This window comes from Tamandua tetradactyla, chromosome 7 (genome assembly GCF_023851605.1).
Source record: "Tamandua tetradactyla isolate mTamTet1 chromosome 7, mTamTet1.pri, whole genome shotgun sequence".
In the NCBI taxonomy this organism is placed as follows: Eukaryota; Metazoa; Chordata; class Mammalia; order Pilosa; family Myrmecophagidae; genus Tamandua; species Tamandua tetradactyla.
In genome coordinates this window covers 55,750,725-55,768,289 of record NC_135333.1, presented here as the reverse complement: position 1 = coordinate 55,768,289, position 17,565 = coordinate 55,750,725, and the positions used below count along the sequence as shown (strand labels likewise).

Genomic DNA, 17,565 nt, shown 5'->3' with positions numbered 1-17,565 from the left:
AAAATCAGTCTGGGAGGTTCTAGTGGTGTTCAGTTTTTTTTTGCTGGCCTGAAAGCCCTGGGTTTGTTTTAGGACACTGCTTTAGCAGTTGTGTTGTCCATATTTCTCAACCAAAAGCAGTTGTGTTGTCCTGTGCGGGGGGGTCTAGACTTGCTCCAATGGTTTTTGAAACGTTTTTTTCTGAAGAGTCTCTGTAAAAGCCCTTTAATACTCTTGTACTTTCCAGTCTTCCCAGCAGATGGTGCTGTTTGATAACTTAATTGTCCTCAGACATTGTTTGCCTTATAGCCCAGGCTTCACCTGGTCAAATGGAGCTTGAACTGCCAGGTTACTGTGCCCTTCCTTGGCTCAGTGTGGGGCTGTGTCCTTCACTTTATTTGTGTTAGAGGACTCCCCTTACTGACCCAGTTTTCAGCTAAATCCCAGGCTAGAATCAGTCTGCCTGCTGCTGTTTCCCTCGAGGATGGGGAAAGGGCTTTTAGAACCAAGACTAGAAGAACAGATTCTGTCCACATTTTCTCACTGTCTTTATATCTCACTGATCTGGCCTTGAAATGCCCTCCCCTGTCCCCTGCGTCTCTAAATGATGAGGCCAGTCTCACTTCTGTGAGAGAATTTATATTCTCTGTCCCCAAGGGGAGGAATCCTGGATGCTACTTCTCCAACCTTCCTGTGCTCTGTTGAGAGAGAATGAGGAGGAGAGAGGACTGGCCAGTCCCGTACAGAGGTTTCCTACCTGAAATTTTTCTCTCTCTTCAGTTCAGTATGTGTAGCTTCTCTCCAGTCCATATCTTCCTCCGGAGTTCTGAAAAATTCAGAATTGTCCTTTTTGTTGATTTCTGGGGAGAGATTTTCAGTAGCTGTTGATGATGTCACCTCCATGGTATCTTAGTCTGTTCATCATTTGACAAATCTTCCGTTCCTCTGTGATGAGACATGTTTTTTATCCTTAAGTATTAGAAGACCCTGACCACAAATTGGCTTTACAATCTATGTGTAGAACTCTACCTCAGTACAGTACAATCAGAAGCTCAGAGCAGAAATTTGAATCATATTCACAACGGATCTACATTGACCCACTCAGTTCTCTTGCTTTATTGTTTAAATAGTCATCATTGTTCAGTGAAACAGCCTAGAACTAATATTTTGGAATAGACTTCATTTTTCTAAGGTGTTTGTGTACCATATCTTACCTATTCTGAGATATTTACTTTCTACTTTTCAACATCTTTGAAATTGGGATGCTTCCAATAGTGGTGTGTCAGTTTTTACTTGGCTGTGTGTATGTTTTCTTAGTGGTATATAAATAGGGGTTACAATAGAAAGCATCTAAAATTTTATGAAATATAATACTATTTCACCACTTTACCCTAGTGAACAAAATTTTTTTTTTCTCTAATGAAAAAATAGATTTGTGACTTTTTTGTTTGTATGCTGTATGGCGGGGTCACATTTCATTCTTTTTCCATGTGAGTATCCCATTATTGCAGTACCATTTGTTGAATTTTTTTGTTGTTTGTTTGGTTTGGTTTGGTTTCTTTTGTGTTTTTTTGGTTTTGGGAATTACATGGTCTGGGAATTGAACCCAGGTCTCTCTTGCATGTGGGGTGAGAATTCTACCACTGAACTACCCACACACCCCCTATTAAACAAATTTTGAAGTGTTACAACAGAAAGCATCAGAAATTTGATAAAATACAGTACTATTTCACCACTTTTGCCTTTAAGTAAGCTGATAAAATTTATACAACAGTAAAATGAAAATGCATTTCAGCTCCCACCCTTTTATATGCTTAGAAAGGTTTTCCCTCTCTCATTTTTCAGACTAACACTTTGAGATTTCTCTAATAATAATCAAATGGCTAAATTGGGATTTTTGTATTAAATGTAATAGTTTCAGCTCTTTCATTCATTTCTTCATTTAAAAAAAAATTTATTAAGTGCTTGCTGTTTTGTGGTGAGACTACTAGGTGCTACCCAGAGGACGTCATATCCATGAACTACATAACATTATTTCTAGTAAGTTTTTATTGCTACCTTGTATTGAATTAAACACTTGATGTAGAATATCAAATGTTCTGTTTACACATTATGTTCTGCTGGAAATCTGCTATAATCTATAGTGTGGAAATAGATAAAATTGCTAGAACAGATTCTTTTATTTAATGCAGTTTTATTGAGATATATTCACACAGCATACAAACCATCTGAAGTATACAATCATTGGCTCACAGTATCATCACATAGTTCTGTATACAACCCCCTGATCAATTTTAGAACATTTTCAGTACTCCAGAAAAGAAATAAAAATATAAAGAAAATCCAAATCCTTCCATACCTTTTATCCCTTCTTCCCACATTACTGATCCTTAGTATTGGTGTAGTAATTTGGTAGTGTTGATAAAATAGTATTAAAATATTAGTTAACTATAGTCCATTTGTTTGCTAACTCCTTGTGATAGTGTCATACATTTGTTATAGTTCATGAAAGAACTCTATATAATTGTACAGTTAATCATGAGCATTGTCTACCACAAGATTCACTATGCTGTGCATTCCTATGTTTAAACCTCCAACTTTCCTTCGGGTGACATACATGGCTCTAATCTTCCCTTTCCACCCCGTTCACATACCATTCAGCAGTAGAACAGATTCTTTTAACCTATCTTACATTGATTTCTCTTCTGTAAGTATATTTTTAAAGGATTTTTATACTGGTTAGTTGTTTCTGGTTCAATCAGTCTTTACTCTCTGTAACTTAAAAGAAATTTATCACTTGTTTTAACAGAAAGCCTGAGTATCTATGATGATATTGATGCTGACGTGCTGCAAAATTACCAAGAATACAATCTGGCAAACATCATCTACTACTCTCTAAAGGAGTCCACCACTAGTGAGCAAAGTGCACGGATGACGGCCATGGACAATGCTAGCAAGAATGCCTGTAAGCACACAGTGTATTTCTTCTGAGAACAGCTTGAAGATCCTAGCATCAAAAACATGAACTTTCTTTAAGTGGAGCAAGAATCTAGAGAGCTGGATCTAGTCCTGGGCTGTGTTATTGATTCTACAAAATTTGGGCCCAATCACTAACTCTTGCCCTCAATTTTTGCATCTGAAAAAACTAGAAAAATAACATTTTGCCTTATTGGGAAGTGACTCTTACTTGAGAAGGCAGTAGGTTTGCAAGTCCTTTGAAAAGGTAGCCCATGAAAGTTGTGAAAACATTTTCATGAAATGTTTTGAGTGCTTCAGTACCTTACCCTGACTCTTTTGTTTTTAAATTAAGCAACATATTTCCATGAATGAGTTAATTAACAGGTTATTCTTTTCTAATTTTATATTTTGTTGCTTGATTTATTTGTTTTGTTTGTAGCTGAGATGATTGACAAATTGACCTTGACATTCAATCGTACCCGCCAAGCTGTCATCACAAAAGAGTTGATTGAAATCATCTCTGGTGCAGCAGCTCTGTAAGTAATTTTAGATTTCCTTCAGAGATTTTTTTCTCTTCTCTCTATATCTGCTAGTTTGACCTTTGGATGCATAAAAATTTTTTGTTTTATCTGTTAAAGATGAAATACTCATTGCTTAATCTTGAATCCTTGACTCTTAGGACATAAAGACTTGGCAACAGTGGCATTTCTCCAGTTTATTCTTCTTGTTTCAGCTGAAACATTGAACCTTGTTTTTTTTCTATTTAGAAATGACTATACCATTAGCATTCACTTTCTAAAACATTAACAACAAGGATGTAGATAGTTTAGTATTGTTTATAAAATCAAGGTCTTTTACATATGCGGTGGTATCAACCAAGTAAATGAAGCTTTCTGAGTTATAAGATTGGTTTAAGTTTTGTTTGTACTCTAAATCATTGAATGATGGTAGGGTCTAAGAATTTGTTAATTATTCATTTTTTGTTTTTGTTTTTAGTATTGGTACCAAAGATAATATAGCCCTTTCTTCACAAAAATTTCTGTCACTGAATGGTGACAGTATCTGCCCTCACAGAATTCGGTCTTAAAGGGAGAACAGGTATTAAGTAAGAAATGCACTTGATCAGGAGTCAGCAAACTGGCCTGGAACTGAGATTTTTTTTTTCACATGTTTAAAGAGTTGTTAGAGAGAAAGAACCTTCGACTTTTTGTGACTCAGGGGCCCTAAAATATTTATTTGGAAAAAAAAACTTATACAGAAAAAAAAATTGCCAACTCTTACAGTAGTGTTATGAGGAAAATGATAGACTCAATCCTCTCTGATACAGTCTGACAAAAACAGCATAGCATGGTATGTGTGATCCTACCTTGTCTACCAACCCTCTTTCCAGTCTAAACTCTTACCAGTACTATTTCTTACTCTCAAACTTTCATTCATATTGGCCTATTTCCAGGTCTTTATATATGTCATCCTCTTTATAACATCCAAGGGGAAGCACTTGCTACTGCTCTTGCCTGAATGCCATGCTCTTCTTCCCCTTGTCCCCTTGGATCTTTATCTGGCTGACTGTTATTTATCTTTCCCAATTGAACTAGGGTATTCTGTCCTCCAGAAAACCCTCTCATAGTTTCAGTGTGGTCCTCTCCTTTAGCATCCTAAACTTTCCATTATCATAGCACTTAAAACATTTTATTAGGAATTTTCTTTTTATTTGACTGTGTGTTCCTTAAGGCTAGATAGCCCATCTGTTAATCATTTTTGCATTCCCATTACCTGGCACATATGTCCTCAGTAAATGTTTGTTGAATGAATAAGTGCCATAAATGTATTAAGAACCAGAACCTCCAAAAAAAAAAAAAAGCTCCAAAGTGGGAGAAATAAACATCTTCTTGAGTATGTGAAAATTTGGGTCCATATTTAAGAGTCAAGGAAAAAAAAAAGAGAGTCCAGGAAACCATCATTAAGGTGCTGTTTAAGTTGATCCTTAACTGTTGAGTTTCAAGGGATAGGAATGGGTAGGATGCCAGAGAGATACTGATAAAACTGATGGAACCAAGAAACAGTTCTCTTAAATTGTCAGTTGGATCCATCACCTTTGCTGTCCTAAGCACCCTCCTTCCTTTTCATTTTATTTTCTAAGCATGGCTGTGTTAGAACTAACCCATCTCTCAGCCAGGTCACTAATGTTTCACATTATATAGGGTGCAGTCATAATGAATGTCCCTATCACTTATTAGCTCAGTAAATTTAGTTTATATACTGTCTGTGACTCAATTTTGTCATGTATAAAACAGAGACTAGTAAAGGGATTAAATAGAAATTTATTATCCTCCTTGCTATATGTTCTACTGCCAGTCCCAAGCAGATTTCTTCTCGGATGTTGGGTGAGAGAAGGCCTGGGAGAAAGAACTATGTTCTGCAGGGTTCCTAAGATTCAGTACCTCAGGGGCTATATGAGATCTAGACAATCCAACACCTTTTTTTGGCTCTTGAAAAAGGAGTGCTAGGAATGAACTATGAGGATACAGCTTCTGCAAAAATTGAGGACTAGGTTCTTCTTTCTTGATAAAGAACGTAGAAAACCTGCCTAAAAACTATCAAAATCAAGGGAAATAAGGAGAGGGGATTATTACATAAAACTAATAGTAAAAAAGAGAATTCAGATATTTGGAAATTAATTACTAAATTTTCACTTTCTAAAAATGTAGTTAATCCTTATATAAAATGTTAGCTTGTGCTGTTTTAATGTTGGGTAATTTACGTAAATAGATTTGCATGCTCTGTCATCAGTTATTCTGGTTAAAGACTTTAATGCTTAATACAAACACATTTAGCTACTTAGTAAGTAAAATATATAAATAAACTATAATATTTGAGGTGCCCAGTATTAGTTGCCAGCCTAAAATGTTTAAATATATTGTATGCTATAAATAGAAAAAAGCAGCAATTTGAATTATACTTTCATAGTCTTGTCTGCTTGCATGAGTATGGCTTTTATTGCTTCTAACCAGATTAAAATCTATAATTGTTTGTAACACTTATTAAATCTGTTTTAGAGGAATATTTTGGTAAGTATTTATAGGATATATTCAGTGTAACAGGTGAAGAAATGGATCTTTTTAGTTGGAAATGATATGTAATTAACAAGCATGGATTGGATTGCTTTTTGACCTGCTTGCTTTCTGTTTGTCTTTTTTTTCTAATGTAATAACCAGGGAGTAATGAAAATCAAGTTTCATCCTCAGATAAGAGGTAAAGTAGTTATATTTCACACATTTTTCATGTACCTCTCCAAAAAAAAGAAACCCAGCCAGACACAACTGGAGCTAATTTAGAAATAGTGAAGCTGCTTCTCTATGAGATTTAGACTGTTAGGCTGATTTATAGATACTGTCAACTTGGTGGGAGGAGGTGATGGGTAATACCAATGGGTTTGTTTTTTTAGATTTATATTACATGTGTTGGTCATAGAAAAATCTAGATTAAATGGTCAGATAAGACATAGAAAGAAATAAACTTTAAGGGTTAGAGAACTAGCATTTTTGAAGATACTAAATACAGATTGGTGAAGACTGGTGGTTCTCAAACTTCAGGTTTCAGGAAGGACCCTTTTACACTCCTGCCATCTGACTTAACGGAAGATAGCTGACTCTTCATCTATCTGCATTCGTTCTGTGGTGCTATCATCGGTCATATAGCCTCTGCAGAACTCCACTACACTCTTGAGAGTGAGCTCAATATAGGCAAATAACATTTTTATGAAAATAGAATTGTCATCACAGACCCCATAAAAGAGTCATCAGGCCAAAATTTGAGAACCACTGGTACAGGGTAACATTTTCCTATGTAACTTCAATTCGTTAAATCATCTCTTGACCGTATTATTTTCCCAAAAATATTGTTTGATCTTTATTTGTTCTATGATTTGTTTTTCAGGTAAAGAAGATAAATTAAGCCAGCTGATTTTGTTGAGCTGACTGCTGTCCTTATCAGAAGAAACTGTTTGTTCATTGTTTAAAATTACTAAAGACAGCAAGACATTTGTAAATTATCTTACAATAAATAACTTACAATAAAAAAAAACACTGTCTTTGAAATTATGTAAGAGCACTAGTCATGCTTTTAAAAACGAGATCATGGTATATAACATTTTAAAATATTGACATACTATGATAACCTTTTTTTGGTAAGAAAATAATTTAAGAGGCTCTTCCTTATAACTTTATAATTGTCTAGTAACCTTAAAAAGTCTAGCCTCATTGGGGTCAGAGAAAAGTAACAGGCTTAAAGGCCACAATCTGAGCCTGGGTATCCATTCTTTTGCATCTTCAGAGAACTGCCAACAAAATGAAGTAAAAATGCTTTTGGAAAGTTCATGTGGGAGACCTGGGTTCGATTTCTGGATCATGCACCCAAAAAAAAAAAAAAAAAAAAAAAACTGCTGGTATCATTTGCAATTCATCTGTGAGTAAAGAATTCCAGGCACATACTGTGAATAAATATTTTCATGTCTTTTCTTAAGCATTGATAAAACCTTGAAGTATGTGATTCACTCCTTATTCACAATTAGATAACCTTTTAGATAGGATGCTTTTGCTGATTCTGCACAACTAAGTGTCCATGTCAAAATGCCGGTTTTTTCCTATTTGTTTGAAATGGGGAAATTAATTTTTTTATTAGAAAAGTTATGTGTGTATGCATGTATATATATATAAATTCCAACAGTACTTAGAACTATTAATAAATATATATGAAATAGAAGTCCCCATTATTTTCACTTGTTGTATGTTCCTCCTGATTTTAAAACCCATTAAATAATGTTTATATTTAGAAAGAATTCAATATTTTATTGTTTTACCAAAAACTGTATTCATAAAAATGAACTGAACCATGATCAATTTAAAAATTGACCAGCAAATACAAGCCTGTGGCAAGAGTAGTGCTGCCATCTTGAGGGATGGCACCAAGAGAAGATGTCTGCAATGGAATATCTGGGTCAAGGTCCAGCTTCCCTGAAATTTTACCAGAGCCGCTTCTGGCTGAGTCAGAGGCATCTGGCAGAGCTGGAATGTGAACTAAGTACCAGTTAGATACCTTTCAGGAATGTCAGCAAGGGTCAGGGTACTCTGCAGTTCTTTTCTTTATTTTATTCCTAAACTTAACCTTGGCTTTTCTTCAGTTTCCAGGATAGGAGGACACTTCTCTGGGGGTGAATTGGATGTTCTAGGCAATATGAAAGGAAAAGAGGAACTTATAAACATAGTCCATGTAAGATAAATAAAAATAGTCTGGGTCAGGTGTTTTTTTTCCATAGGCAAGCACAATCAGGTTCATTTTTGTATACTGTCCGTCCTAGGCTCGGAAGAGGATAATGGCGGTGGGAACTTTGAGATGGCAGCCAGTCTGAACACTCCCATTGCACAGTTGCACTCTGCCTGGTGCAAAACTGTTCTGGGTTTTTTCTCTTTGCCATCCTGAGAATCCCCTTAGCCTTTGCTACTGCATTGGATCTAATTTCCTATAACTCAGGTTTTCCTGTTCTTATTTTAGAAGTATACATATTCTAGGTACACAGGATGCAAACTTTTTAATATCTTGCATATCTTAAAATGTCACTATCATATCCTACTCAAATGAGTTTGCTTGAGTATGGATTCTAAGTTAGAAAGTTTTTCCTTCAGAATTTTGAAGGTTTTGTTTCATTGTCTTCTGACCTCCATGTGACCATTGAAAAGCTATTTTGACATGTGAACCTTTGTGGCATTTCATTTTCTTCTCTGGAAGCTTTTAGGTTTCTTTGCCACATTGTTCAGAAATTTCCCACCGATGATCTTGGTATGGCTCCCTTTCCATACATACATAGTGCTGAATACTTAGGCTCCTTTTTTTTTTTTTTTTTTCCTTTTTTGGCTTTTATGAGGGGATTTATTAAGTTACAAGTTACAAATTGATGTCCAAATTAAGGCACCAACAAGAGGATACCTTGGAGGAAAGGCAGCATCCGGGTTCCTCTGTCACATGGGAAGGCACATGACTACATCTGCTGGCCCTCCTGGGTTGGTTTCAAAATGGCTTCCTCAGCTCCTGTGGATCCTGGCTTCTGCAGTGTGGGCTTTCCTTCTGCATCTCCAAATGTCTGCATCTGTTGGCTCAGCTGTTTTTCTCCATGAGCTCGTCTAAGAATTCCAGTAAAGTAGTTAAGACCCACCTTGAATGGGCAGTCACAACTCCATGGAAATAATCTAATCAAAAGTTCACGCCCCTAATTGGGCGGGTCACATCTCTGGAAATAACCTAATCAGACATTGATATGATTAAGGCAATCTAATCAAATATCACAATGCTAATTTTATTTTTCTCTGCATGGTGTCTGTTTACACTGAGGTACTTGTTTTTTGTTTTGCTCTCTTCATGTCCCATTGGATTGGCAAACTTTCTGTAAAAGTCCTAGATAGTTAATATTTTAGACTTTTTGGGCCACATAGAGTTTCTGTCACATTTTGTGTTTTTTGGATCTTACAACACTTTAAAAATGTAAAAACTGTACTTGGCTCCTTGTCCCTAGTTTGCCAGTCAGATGACTGGTAATCCTCAGTTGTCTGCCATATTGACTAAAGTAGGTGAGATATAGCCGATTATAAACTCTACTTGTGAACAAGGGCTCCATGACCTTCACTGAGGGCATGGAGGGTGATCAAGTCTGGCCATTTAGTTAGACAATACCAATATGAGTATATTGAGGTTTTTCCTCTTGCTCTTGTCAAAATTTTCAGAGAAGGCTCTTCCAGCCTCCTGCCTGGAGAGGGAAGGGCCAAGTGCCAGCATCCAGGAACCAAGTTGGGGATAGGGCCAGGAATCTTAATCCCCTTCTTCTCAGGCCAGTACATGTACCATCAACACGTCAAGGTCCTGATACCCCTCAGTCCAGAAACCCTCTTCTATTCTCTCCAAAGAATAAACCTTTGGGCTAGTGCCTATTGGGGAGGCGTTGTCCCTCAAGGGTACCACATAGTGGAGTAAAGGATCCAAGGATCCAACCTCCAAACTTATGTTGCTTGTGTGTTTCTTATCTCCTTTTCAGCTCTTCGTGTCCTGGTGAATGGTGAATGTATGCCTTTTCTTTTTTTTCTTTTTCTTTTTATGCATAGGCAGGCACTGGGAATTGAACCCAGTTCTCCGGCATAGCAGGCAGAGAGCAGGAGATGCAGAAGGCTGAGCCACCATTGCACCGCCCAATGTATGCCTTTTTTAACAAAATCTCTATACTGAAGTTTTAGTGGAGTATGAGAAGAATGAAATAGGGTATTTGTGAGTTTAATTTGCCATCTTTAAATGAAAGTCCAGAAGAAAGTTTTTGCAAGAAAGGGATAACATGCATTTAGCTCTAACTTGGACATTCCATATTGATAAATAAAGTGCTATCTTTTGATAGACATACAGGTTTCCAATTTATAGCTTCTATAGAAGTGTGGAGTAGATATCCTTGGGCAAGTGTTTGCACGCTTGTATGTATAAAATTTAAGTAGACACTGCCAAATTCCTCTAAAAAAGATTATAAACTTGCACCAACAAATAAGAGTGATCCTTCCTACTCTGAAGTTTTGTATATCCTTAATGATGGTTAATGGTGGTTAATAAACAATATCTAATTGCTTGTTCACTCATTTCTCATAACAGTTCTTTGTATATTAGTGATATCAACTCTATCACTTGTGTTGTAATTAGGAAAGCTTATTTAGCCACTGATGGATAAGAATGCACTATCATTGTTTCACTCTAATTTTAAATGCCATCTGATTAGCTATATTTGAAGGAATGCAGTATCCAATATGGGAATTTTTTAAAAGAAATTTTCCATTTCTCTGACAACTTTCTTATAGACCCAGCATAGGGTCTTGAGAAATAAAACCGAGTAAAAATTTATTAATTTGCTTTACCAACAACACTTAAGTGAAGATAGTTTTGTATGCATAGAGCAGGGGTTTTGAAGCAGACTGGGTTGGAATCCCAGCATAGCCCTTTCCAGCTGTGTGACCTTAGGCAAGTTTCATAATCTTCAGTACCTTTTATTGTTAAGATGGAGATTAAACTAGTACCTACCTCATGGAATTGATATAAGGAGTATATGAAAGGATATTTTCAAAGTGCTTAAAAACAGTTTCTGACACATGGCAAGTGCTATGTATGTGGTTAAATGCCTGATCTATGTAAAAGTAATCATCAATTCAATGTATATATTGATGATTCTCTATGTATTGATACTTGCGCTTTGAAGATACAGTGATAATTAAAACACTTCCCTAAAGGAGCTTACAGTCTGGGGAGAAAACAAGCAAATAATGACAAAATGGATAAATGTTGTCATTGGTGAACATATAGGAGGGACACTCGACCAGGTCTAGGGAAGATGAGACTGAGAAGGCTGTCCTGCCTGGAGACAACAGTAGAAATTAAACTACTGGGGAAAGCTGGTGGCGGTGGGAAGGCGTTTCGTTTCAGGCCAGGGAGCCAAAGTGGCAAAGTCCAGAATCAAAATCCTCAAAACACATTCTGAGAACTGTTAATGCAAGAGAAGATGAAAGAAAAGATTAGTCTAGAAATGTTAGCTGGGGCAAGATTATGAACATACATGTGTAGTTTAGACATGCAGAAAGGAGTCTTGAAGAACAAAATTGAAAATTTCCCTCCTAGTTATAATCCATCCATTTATTAAATATCAAAAAACAGAGTGATTACAATGATAAAGTTTATAGATTCATTACATAATTTAAAACAAACTGCTATTCTTTTTTCTGAAACCATCTAGACTGTCCTCAGTGAATGAGATCTATTAGTATTCTAGGATTGAGTTGTCATTATTGCAACTCCTGTTTTCTAAGAATTTGCCTTTTGTGAACCTTTGTTTCCCTTACTGCTTTAATATTTGCAACTTTCAGAAACTTTATTAAGATTGGAACCCTAAGCTTGAAAACTGCAAGTTAATGAGCTCCTGTCAGTACCAACTGAATAAAACGATAACATGGCTGAAGTTGGGTTTCACTAGTTCTCGGCTATAAACCCATTGTTGGCACCGATCTCTTCACTCTGTCCACAGCTTTTCCATATTGCTCTAGGTTCATTATTCACCAGGATAGAAGGCTGAGGATCTGAACTCTCAGAGCTGGTCAGAGCTCAGCTCTCATAAGAAAGCTAAGTCAATAAATCTTGTGTCCTCCAAAGTTGTGTACAGACAATTTGCCACTCAGTGTTCATAGGGAAAGCAACTGCTCTCCATTCCAACTGCTGCAGCTCTTTTAAGAGGCTCTTGTTTTCTTCTACTCACCTCTAATCCATTCTTTAATAACAGCTTTGATGAGATACAATTTATGTACCAGACAATTCATCCTTTTCAATGTACAGTTCAGTGGTTTTTGGTATATTCAGATTTGTGCTGTAACCCATTTTCCACACTATTGATAAACTCTAAAAGCTTTTTCTTTATTGAGCACTAACTCCATGCCAGGTGCCATGCTATATACTGGGGACTTAGCAGTGAATGACAAGGACACAGTTCTTGCTCTGTGTGTACAGCTTAAAGGAGAAGACAAGTCAAAATGATAATTACAGTAGTGTGATAAAGCATAAGATGTCACCTCTTCTGTTCAAAAAACCTTCATTATTGTTAGGCACAGGATCGATTCCTTTGCCTGGCATTGAAGGCTTTCCAGAATGAACTCTTCTCTAACTTCAAACATTTTCTTTCATGTGGTATATTATCTGGCCAGTCTGAACTATGCTATTATCTGTAAATGTCCTTGATTTCCTACTTCTGTTCTCTATAAATGTCTCTTGATTTCCTGTCTCCATATTTTTACTATCTCCTCCCCCTGGGCTGTCCCTTCTGTCTGGTCACCATTCTGGCTATTCAAACCTTACCACTTCCCAAAGCCTAAATGAAATGACCCACTGGAAGTCAGTCCCTCTAACACTTGACTGGGAATAACTGCCTTCTCCTTGTATTATTTTCTTATTACTACTGTAACAAGTTACCACAAACTTAATGACTTCAAACAATGCAAATGTGTCTCATTCAACCTAGATCAAAGTCAAGCTGTGGTCCTTTCTGGTGGTTCTAGGGGAGAATCTGTTTTCTTGCCTTTTTCAGTTTCTAGAAGCTGCCCACAACCCTTCACTTATCCCCTTCCTTTTTGAAAGTCAGCAGTGGCTGGCCGAGTCTTTCTCAGGCCATCTTCCTGGTTCTGACTCATCTATCTTATAATCAGCTGGTTAGCAACCTTGATTTCCATCTGCAACCTTAATTTCCCCTTCCAAGTAACACAGCGTATCCACATGTTCCAAAGATTAAGAATGGGCATCATGAGGGGCCATTATTCTGCCTATCACATTCCTAAAGGTCTGAGCATTACATCTGTGCTTTTCTTACAGCACTTGCTATTTTTTTTTTCTTTTACCTCTCTAACTTCATTTCTATCTTAATTCCTCCCACTAAATTGTAAGCAACTTGATGGCAGTCTTCAGGCATTTTATTCTCTTATCCCAGCCGCATACAGTAGAGTGCTTTGTATAGAATGGGAAGTGAGTATGTCATATTAGCCACCTGCAAATCAACATCCTTCCCAAAGGATTTTTTACAAAACAAAACAATAAAAAGAATATTTCAAAAAGAAAGCAGGCAAAGACCCAAAGGTGAAAAAGTAGTTTGCTTTGGCTGGTGAGTGGATATAAGGAGGCAGTTATGAGAGGTATAGGCTTTAAGGAGCAATGGCAGCCTAACAACTGTGAAGGCTATGGAGACCTGCTGGAATCTTTTAAAAGGAGTAACACACTGCAATCAGATTGACGGTCTAGAACTATTTCTCTGACATCAGTTGAGAAAATGGCTTGTTGGTAAAGGCAGGAAGATGAGAAAGGATGAAGGCCTGTCTTTAGGCAGTACATAGAGATAGAAAGAAATGTCCAAATTTGAGTGAAATGAATAACCTAGAATAGAGAAGGCTTTGTGAGGGCTGGGACACAGAGCAACTTGTGACTTAGTCCTAAGTAGCTCTCTTGGGCATCTTGGTAGATGATGTGAATCTCTGAGACAAAGGATATATAGATTGATGAGTTTAGTTTTGTACATCCATCACACATGAATTAAATTTGAGTTGTATAGGACTCATCCAAGCAGTTGTTAGTTGCTAGAGGCAATAAGTTACACTAGCATAAAGTGAAGGAAAAATCTGGGCTAAAATGTTACATTTGGAGTCATCTTTACATAACTATTCATTCAACCATTGGGGTGAATCGTATGAAAAGAGAACAAATACTTACAAATTAGGCAAAGGATAAAGCAAATATTTGATATTGTTAAAAACCAAGGCTTGGGCGGGCCACGGTGGCTCAGCAGGTAAGAGTGCTTGCCTGGGCATTCCCGGTGCGATTCCCGGTGCCTGCCCATGTTAAAAAAAAAACAAAAAAAACCAAGGTTCTCTGGGAGAAGGGAGGTACACATAAGTAATGGGAGAAGGTAAAGAATATGTAGTTTCAGACTTGAATCAGAGGCACGAGTATGTACTTATGACTCATATATATATATATTTATATTTCCCCCCTAGTTCTGTCTACTAAAAGGGCCCTGAAGTACTGATACCCCTGTAGTAACAAAGATGAACTACCACTCATATCTTGTTTTCTAAATACCAATCCTCACTAAGAAGAATTAGGACCCTTGGAGAAATGGCTAATTCCAAGTCTAGGGCAGGGAAAGTACAAGTATGAACCTGGAAAATCTTGTGTCACAATGAAGGAAATGCTCAATGAAGGGTAGTAGCATGTATCATGAGGTTTTACAATTTATTTTCAAACCATTTTGGAAAGAAAATGTGTTTGCATATATATCTGTGTGTATATAGTAAATGTAGCAAAACTGTTAACAACTGGTGAGTCTAAGTGAAGTTTATACCTGTGTTTATACTTCCTATTCAACTTTTCTGTGGGTTTGATATTTTCCAAAATAAAATAACTGAGGGGTTAAAACAAAACAAAACAAACAACAGGCAAATAAAGTGGTGCCATTATAGAGATTTAAAAAGAGCCTCCAGAAGTATTGAAAGAACACCACCAAGAAAGTGGGGTGTTGTGAAATCCAAGGTACAAGAGAGTTTCAAAGTTAATGCAGTGTTCAACATTGTCAAATGGCTACAAAATGATCAAATAAGGGTAGGACTGAAAAGTGTCCTATAGATTGAGCAGTAAAATGGTCCCTTGTTCCTTCTCTGCGGATTGTTCTTGAGCTGAAGTAGCAGATATTCACTTCTACTGGGTATTTAAGACTTAAAAAAAAATGAATAGCTATTATGTTCAAAGCTCTTGAATAGTACTTGTAGGAAGAATAGGGTCTCTCAAAGTTACAATTTATTAAGGGAAGCAATAAACTCAAATACTAAATGAAGGGTGATAAGTATAAGGAAGTAGGGAACACTCCAAAGCTTGAGAGGATGGACAGGGAGGGGGCGGGGCACATAAGAATATATTTAAGAAACTAAGTACATTAGCCATTACAATTTACCCAGGGTGAATCTAGTTTGGCTTGCAAGCTAAAATTCTGAAAATGTATTATCAATAAAAATTGAAAATTTTGGCAACTTGGAAAGATCTGGCAACACTTTGCTGGAGCTGGGAAAACACTCTGGGGTAGGTGACACTTCCATACACTCAGCCTGCTTAATTCACTTAAGTTCCTTGTTTGGCCTCTGATAAGCAACTGAGTTCCCCATTCCCTTAATAGATCACATGGCTGGAGATAGACAAATGGCAAATTATGGCCCACCGGCGGGCTGCCCGGTATTGTAAATAAAGTTTCATTAGAACGAGAGCCTGGATTAAAGTTGAGGTGAGTAAGGCAGGACCCTGGAAGTGCAGGCTCGGTTCTTGTTTTTAAGATGTTGGCATTTTGTTCATGGATTTTTTAGCTTTAATTTTGATTTTAAAAAATTAAGAAAATATTTATCTTTATTATTGAGATTTTCGTGCCCCCTTAGCAAATCTTGCACCACAGTAACTGCTTCCCTGACCTGACCCTAGGCCCGACCCTGCAGCTTTGAATGCCATATTGAACAGCGTGGACTTACTGAATCTATACAACCATAAGCAGCTCAATTTTTTTAGCAGAAGACAGGATGAGATCCGCGTTTTAGTTAACAATTTAAGTTCCCATCCCCCCAACCAGGCCCCTGTGCTCAAAGCATCTGGGAATCCCACTTCTCTTTGATACCTCCATCTCAATTTCAGGTCCCAGCTTCCTCTTCTGACTCTAAGATACTTTGGCTTCACTCTCCCTTCTTTACAGCGTGAGGGTCCCACTGAGAATACCTCAGTTGTCTGACTTCTCCGGAGCGCACCCTACTTGCAGCCTTTTCCTTCAAGGTTCTAGGTCTGAGAGTCGAGCCCCATTCGATTGGCCTGCGCGAATGGGGAGGAGCGCTTTCTCATCGACTCTCTCAGTGCTCGCTTACTGCTGCCTCGCCCCGGCGACAGTCCAGCGAGAGGCGGAGCGAGTCCAAAATGGCGACTCTCAGGCTGGCGCGCTCCGTGTCGCTGAGGCTTTGAGGAGGTCGCCAGGGGCCGGGGGGGCACAATTTCCCCGCCGCGGGGACCCTGGAGGATGAATCGAGGCCTCTGCTAAGGTTAGGCGGCGCTGGTGGAGAGAAGTGGCAGCAAAAGCTGCGGTGGATTCAGCGGAGCGGGATGTGCGAGAGTTACTCCAGGTCGTTGTTGAGGGTCTCGGTGGCGCAGATCTGCCAGGCGCTGGGCTGGGACTCGGTGCAACTCAGCGCCTGCCACCTCCTCACGGACGTGCTACAACGTTATCTGCAGCAGTTGGGACGGGGCTGCCACCGGTACTCTGAGCTCTGTGAGTACCGGGCTGGGTGCGGGAGGGTTAGCTCCGGCGAGTCACGAGTGACACCTTCAGTCTGTCCTTCCCTCCCTCAGCGTCTCGGAGTTTTTAGTTCTTTTCCACTATCCTGAAATCTGGCCTCCTACGCTCCGTCGCTTCCACTCCTCCTTCAAACTCCAGTTATCCCTTTAGTACCGCTTCCTCATCCGCTAACTTCCCGCCACCAGCTTTGGAGCCCTGTCTCCACTCCCAGCTCCATACCCTCTCATCCCTTCTCTACTCTGCAGTGTGTATCAGAGTTTCTCATTGTCTCGTTTTTGGTGCATGTAGGAGCCTCTCCAGAATGACTTACACCCCTTTTTTACCTTGGTCCCTTTCCTCCCTTGCCCGCAAACTACTACAACTAGTTGTCACTGGCGCTCCGTCTACCGGTCGTTTTATACAAGACTAGCCATTCTTTATCATAATACATCTCTTTGACAGCTCTGCTCCGTTAGGAACACTGATGCTTCTTTCTGTATCTATTTAGTTCATAGACAGCATCTCGGCTCTTTATGTCCCAGGATCAATTTTGTCACTTTCACTGATTAGATGAAATTTCACTTACATCACCATTGATTTTCACCATTTATACGTATCAGTGGTTATCAAAGGCTGATATAGGGATCATAGGCAGTTTACCAAGTAAACTGAGCTACAGTATTTATAGCTTTAAGTGACTATCTGCTAGTATCTATATATGGTAGTCT

General features: G+C 38.2%; 2 protein-coding genes and 1 long non-coding RNA gene across 8 annotated transcripts in view; 2 read left to right on the top strand and 1 right to left on the bottom strand.

Moving 5' to 3' along the window:
• Nucleotides 1-7,037, top strand: part of ATP5F1C (ATP synthase F1 subunit gamma) — a 37,496-nt gene extending 30,459 nt beyond the window's left edge. For 2 of the 4 annotated variants that reach the window (XM_077169464.1, XM_077169461.1), the window contains exons 7-10: nt 2,789-2,944; nt 3,377-3,473; nt 6,153-6,189; nt 6,874-7,037. In XM_077169464.1, the coding sequence (XP_077025579.1) occupies nt 2,789-2,944; nt 3,377-3,473; nt 6,153-6,159 (260 nt within the window). In that variant the 3' untranslated portion in view covers nt 6,160-6,189; nt 6,874-7,037. Of the gene's footprint in view, nt 1-2,788; nt 2,945-3,376; nt 3,478-6,152; nt 6,190-6,873 lie in introns of those variants that run through there. The other 2 variants (XM_077169462.1, XM_077169463.1) reach the window with 2 other exon arrangements.
• LOC143691250 (uncharacterized) overlaps nt 1-17,565 on the bottom strand; it is a 71,432-nt gene that overhangs the window by 21,510 nt on the left and 32,357 nt on the right. Inside the window, exon 3 of one of the 2 annotated variants that reach the window (XR_013179421.1) lies at nt 10,735-11,494. The exons of the other annotated variant lie outside the window; for it this stretch is intronic. This is a non-coding gene — a long non-coding RNA (uncharacterized LOC143691250). Of the gene's footprint in view, nt 1-10,734; nt 11,495-17,565 lie in introns of those variants that run through there. 2 annotated transcript variants of the gene reach the window in all.
• The window catches only part of TAF3 (TATA-box binding protein associated factor 3), a 254,581-nt gene continuing 253,467 nt past the window's right edge, over nt 16,452-17,565 (top strand). For both annotated transcript variants that reach the window (XR_013179415.1, XM_077169457.1), the window contains exon 1: nt 16,452-16,831. Coding sequence is in view for 1 of the 2 variants with exons in the window: in XM_077169457.1 (XP_077025572.1) it covers nt 16,666-16,831 (166 nt within the window). In the remaining variant the exon portion in view is untranslated. The remainder of the gene's footprint in view (nt 16,832-17,565) is intronic.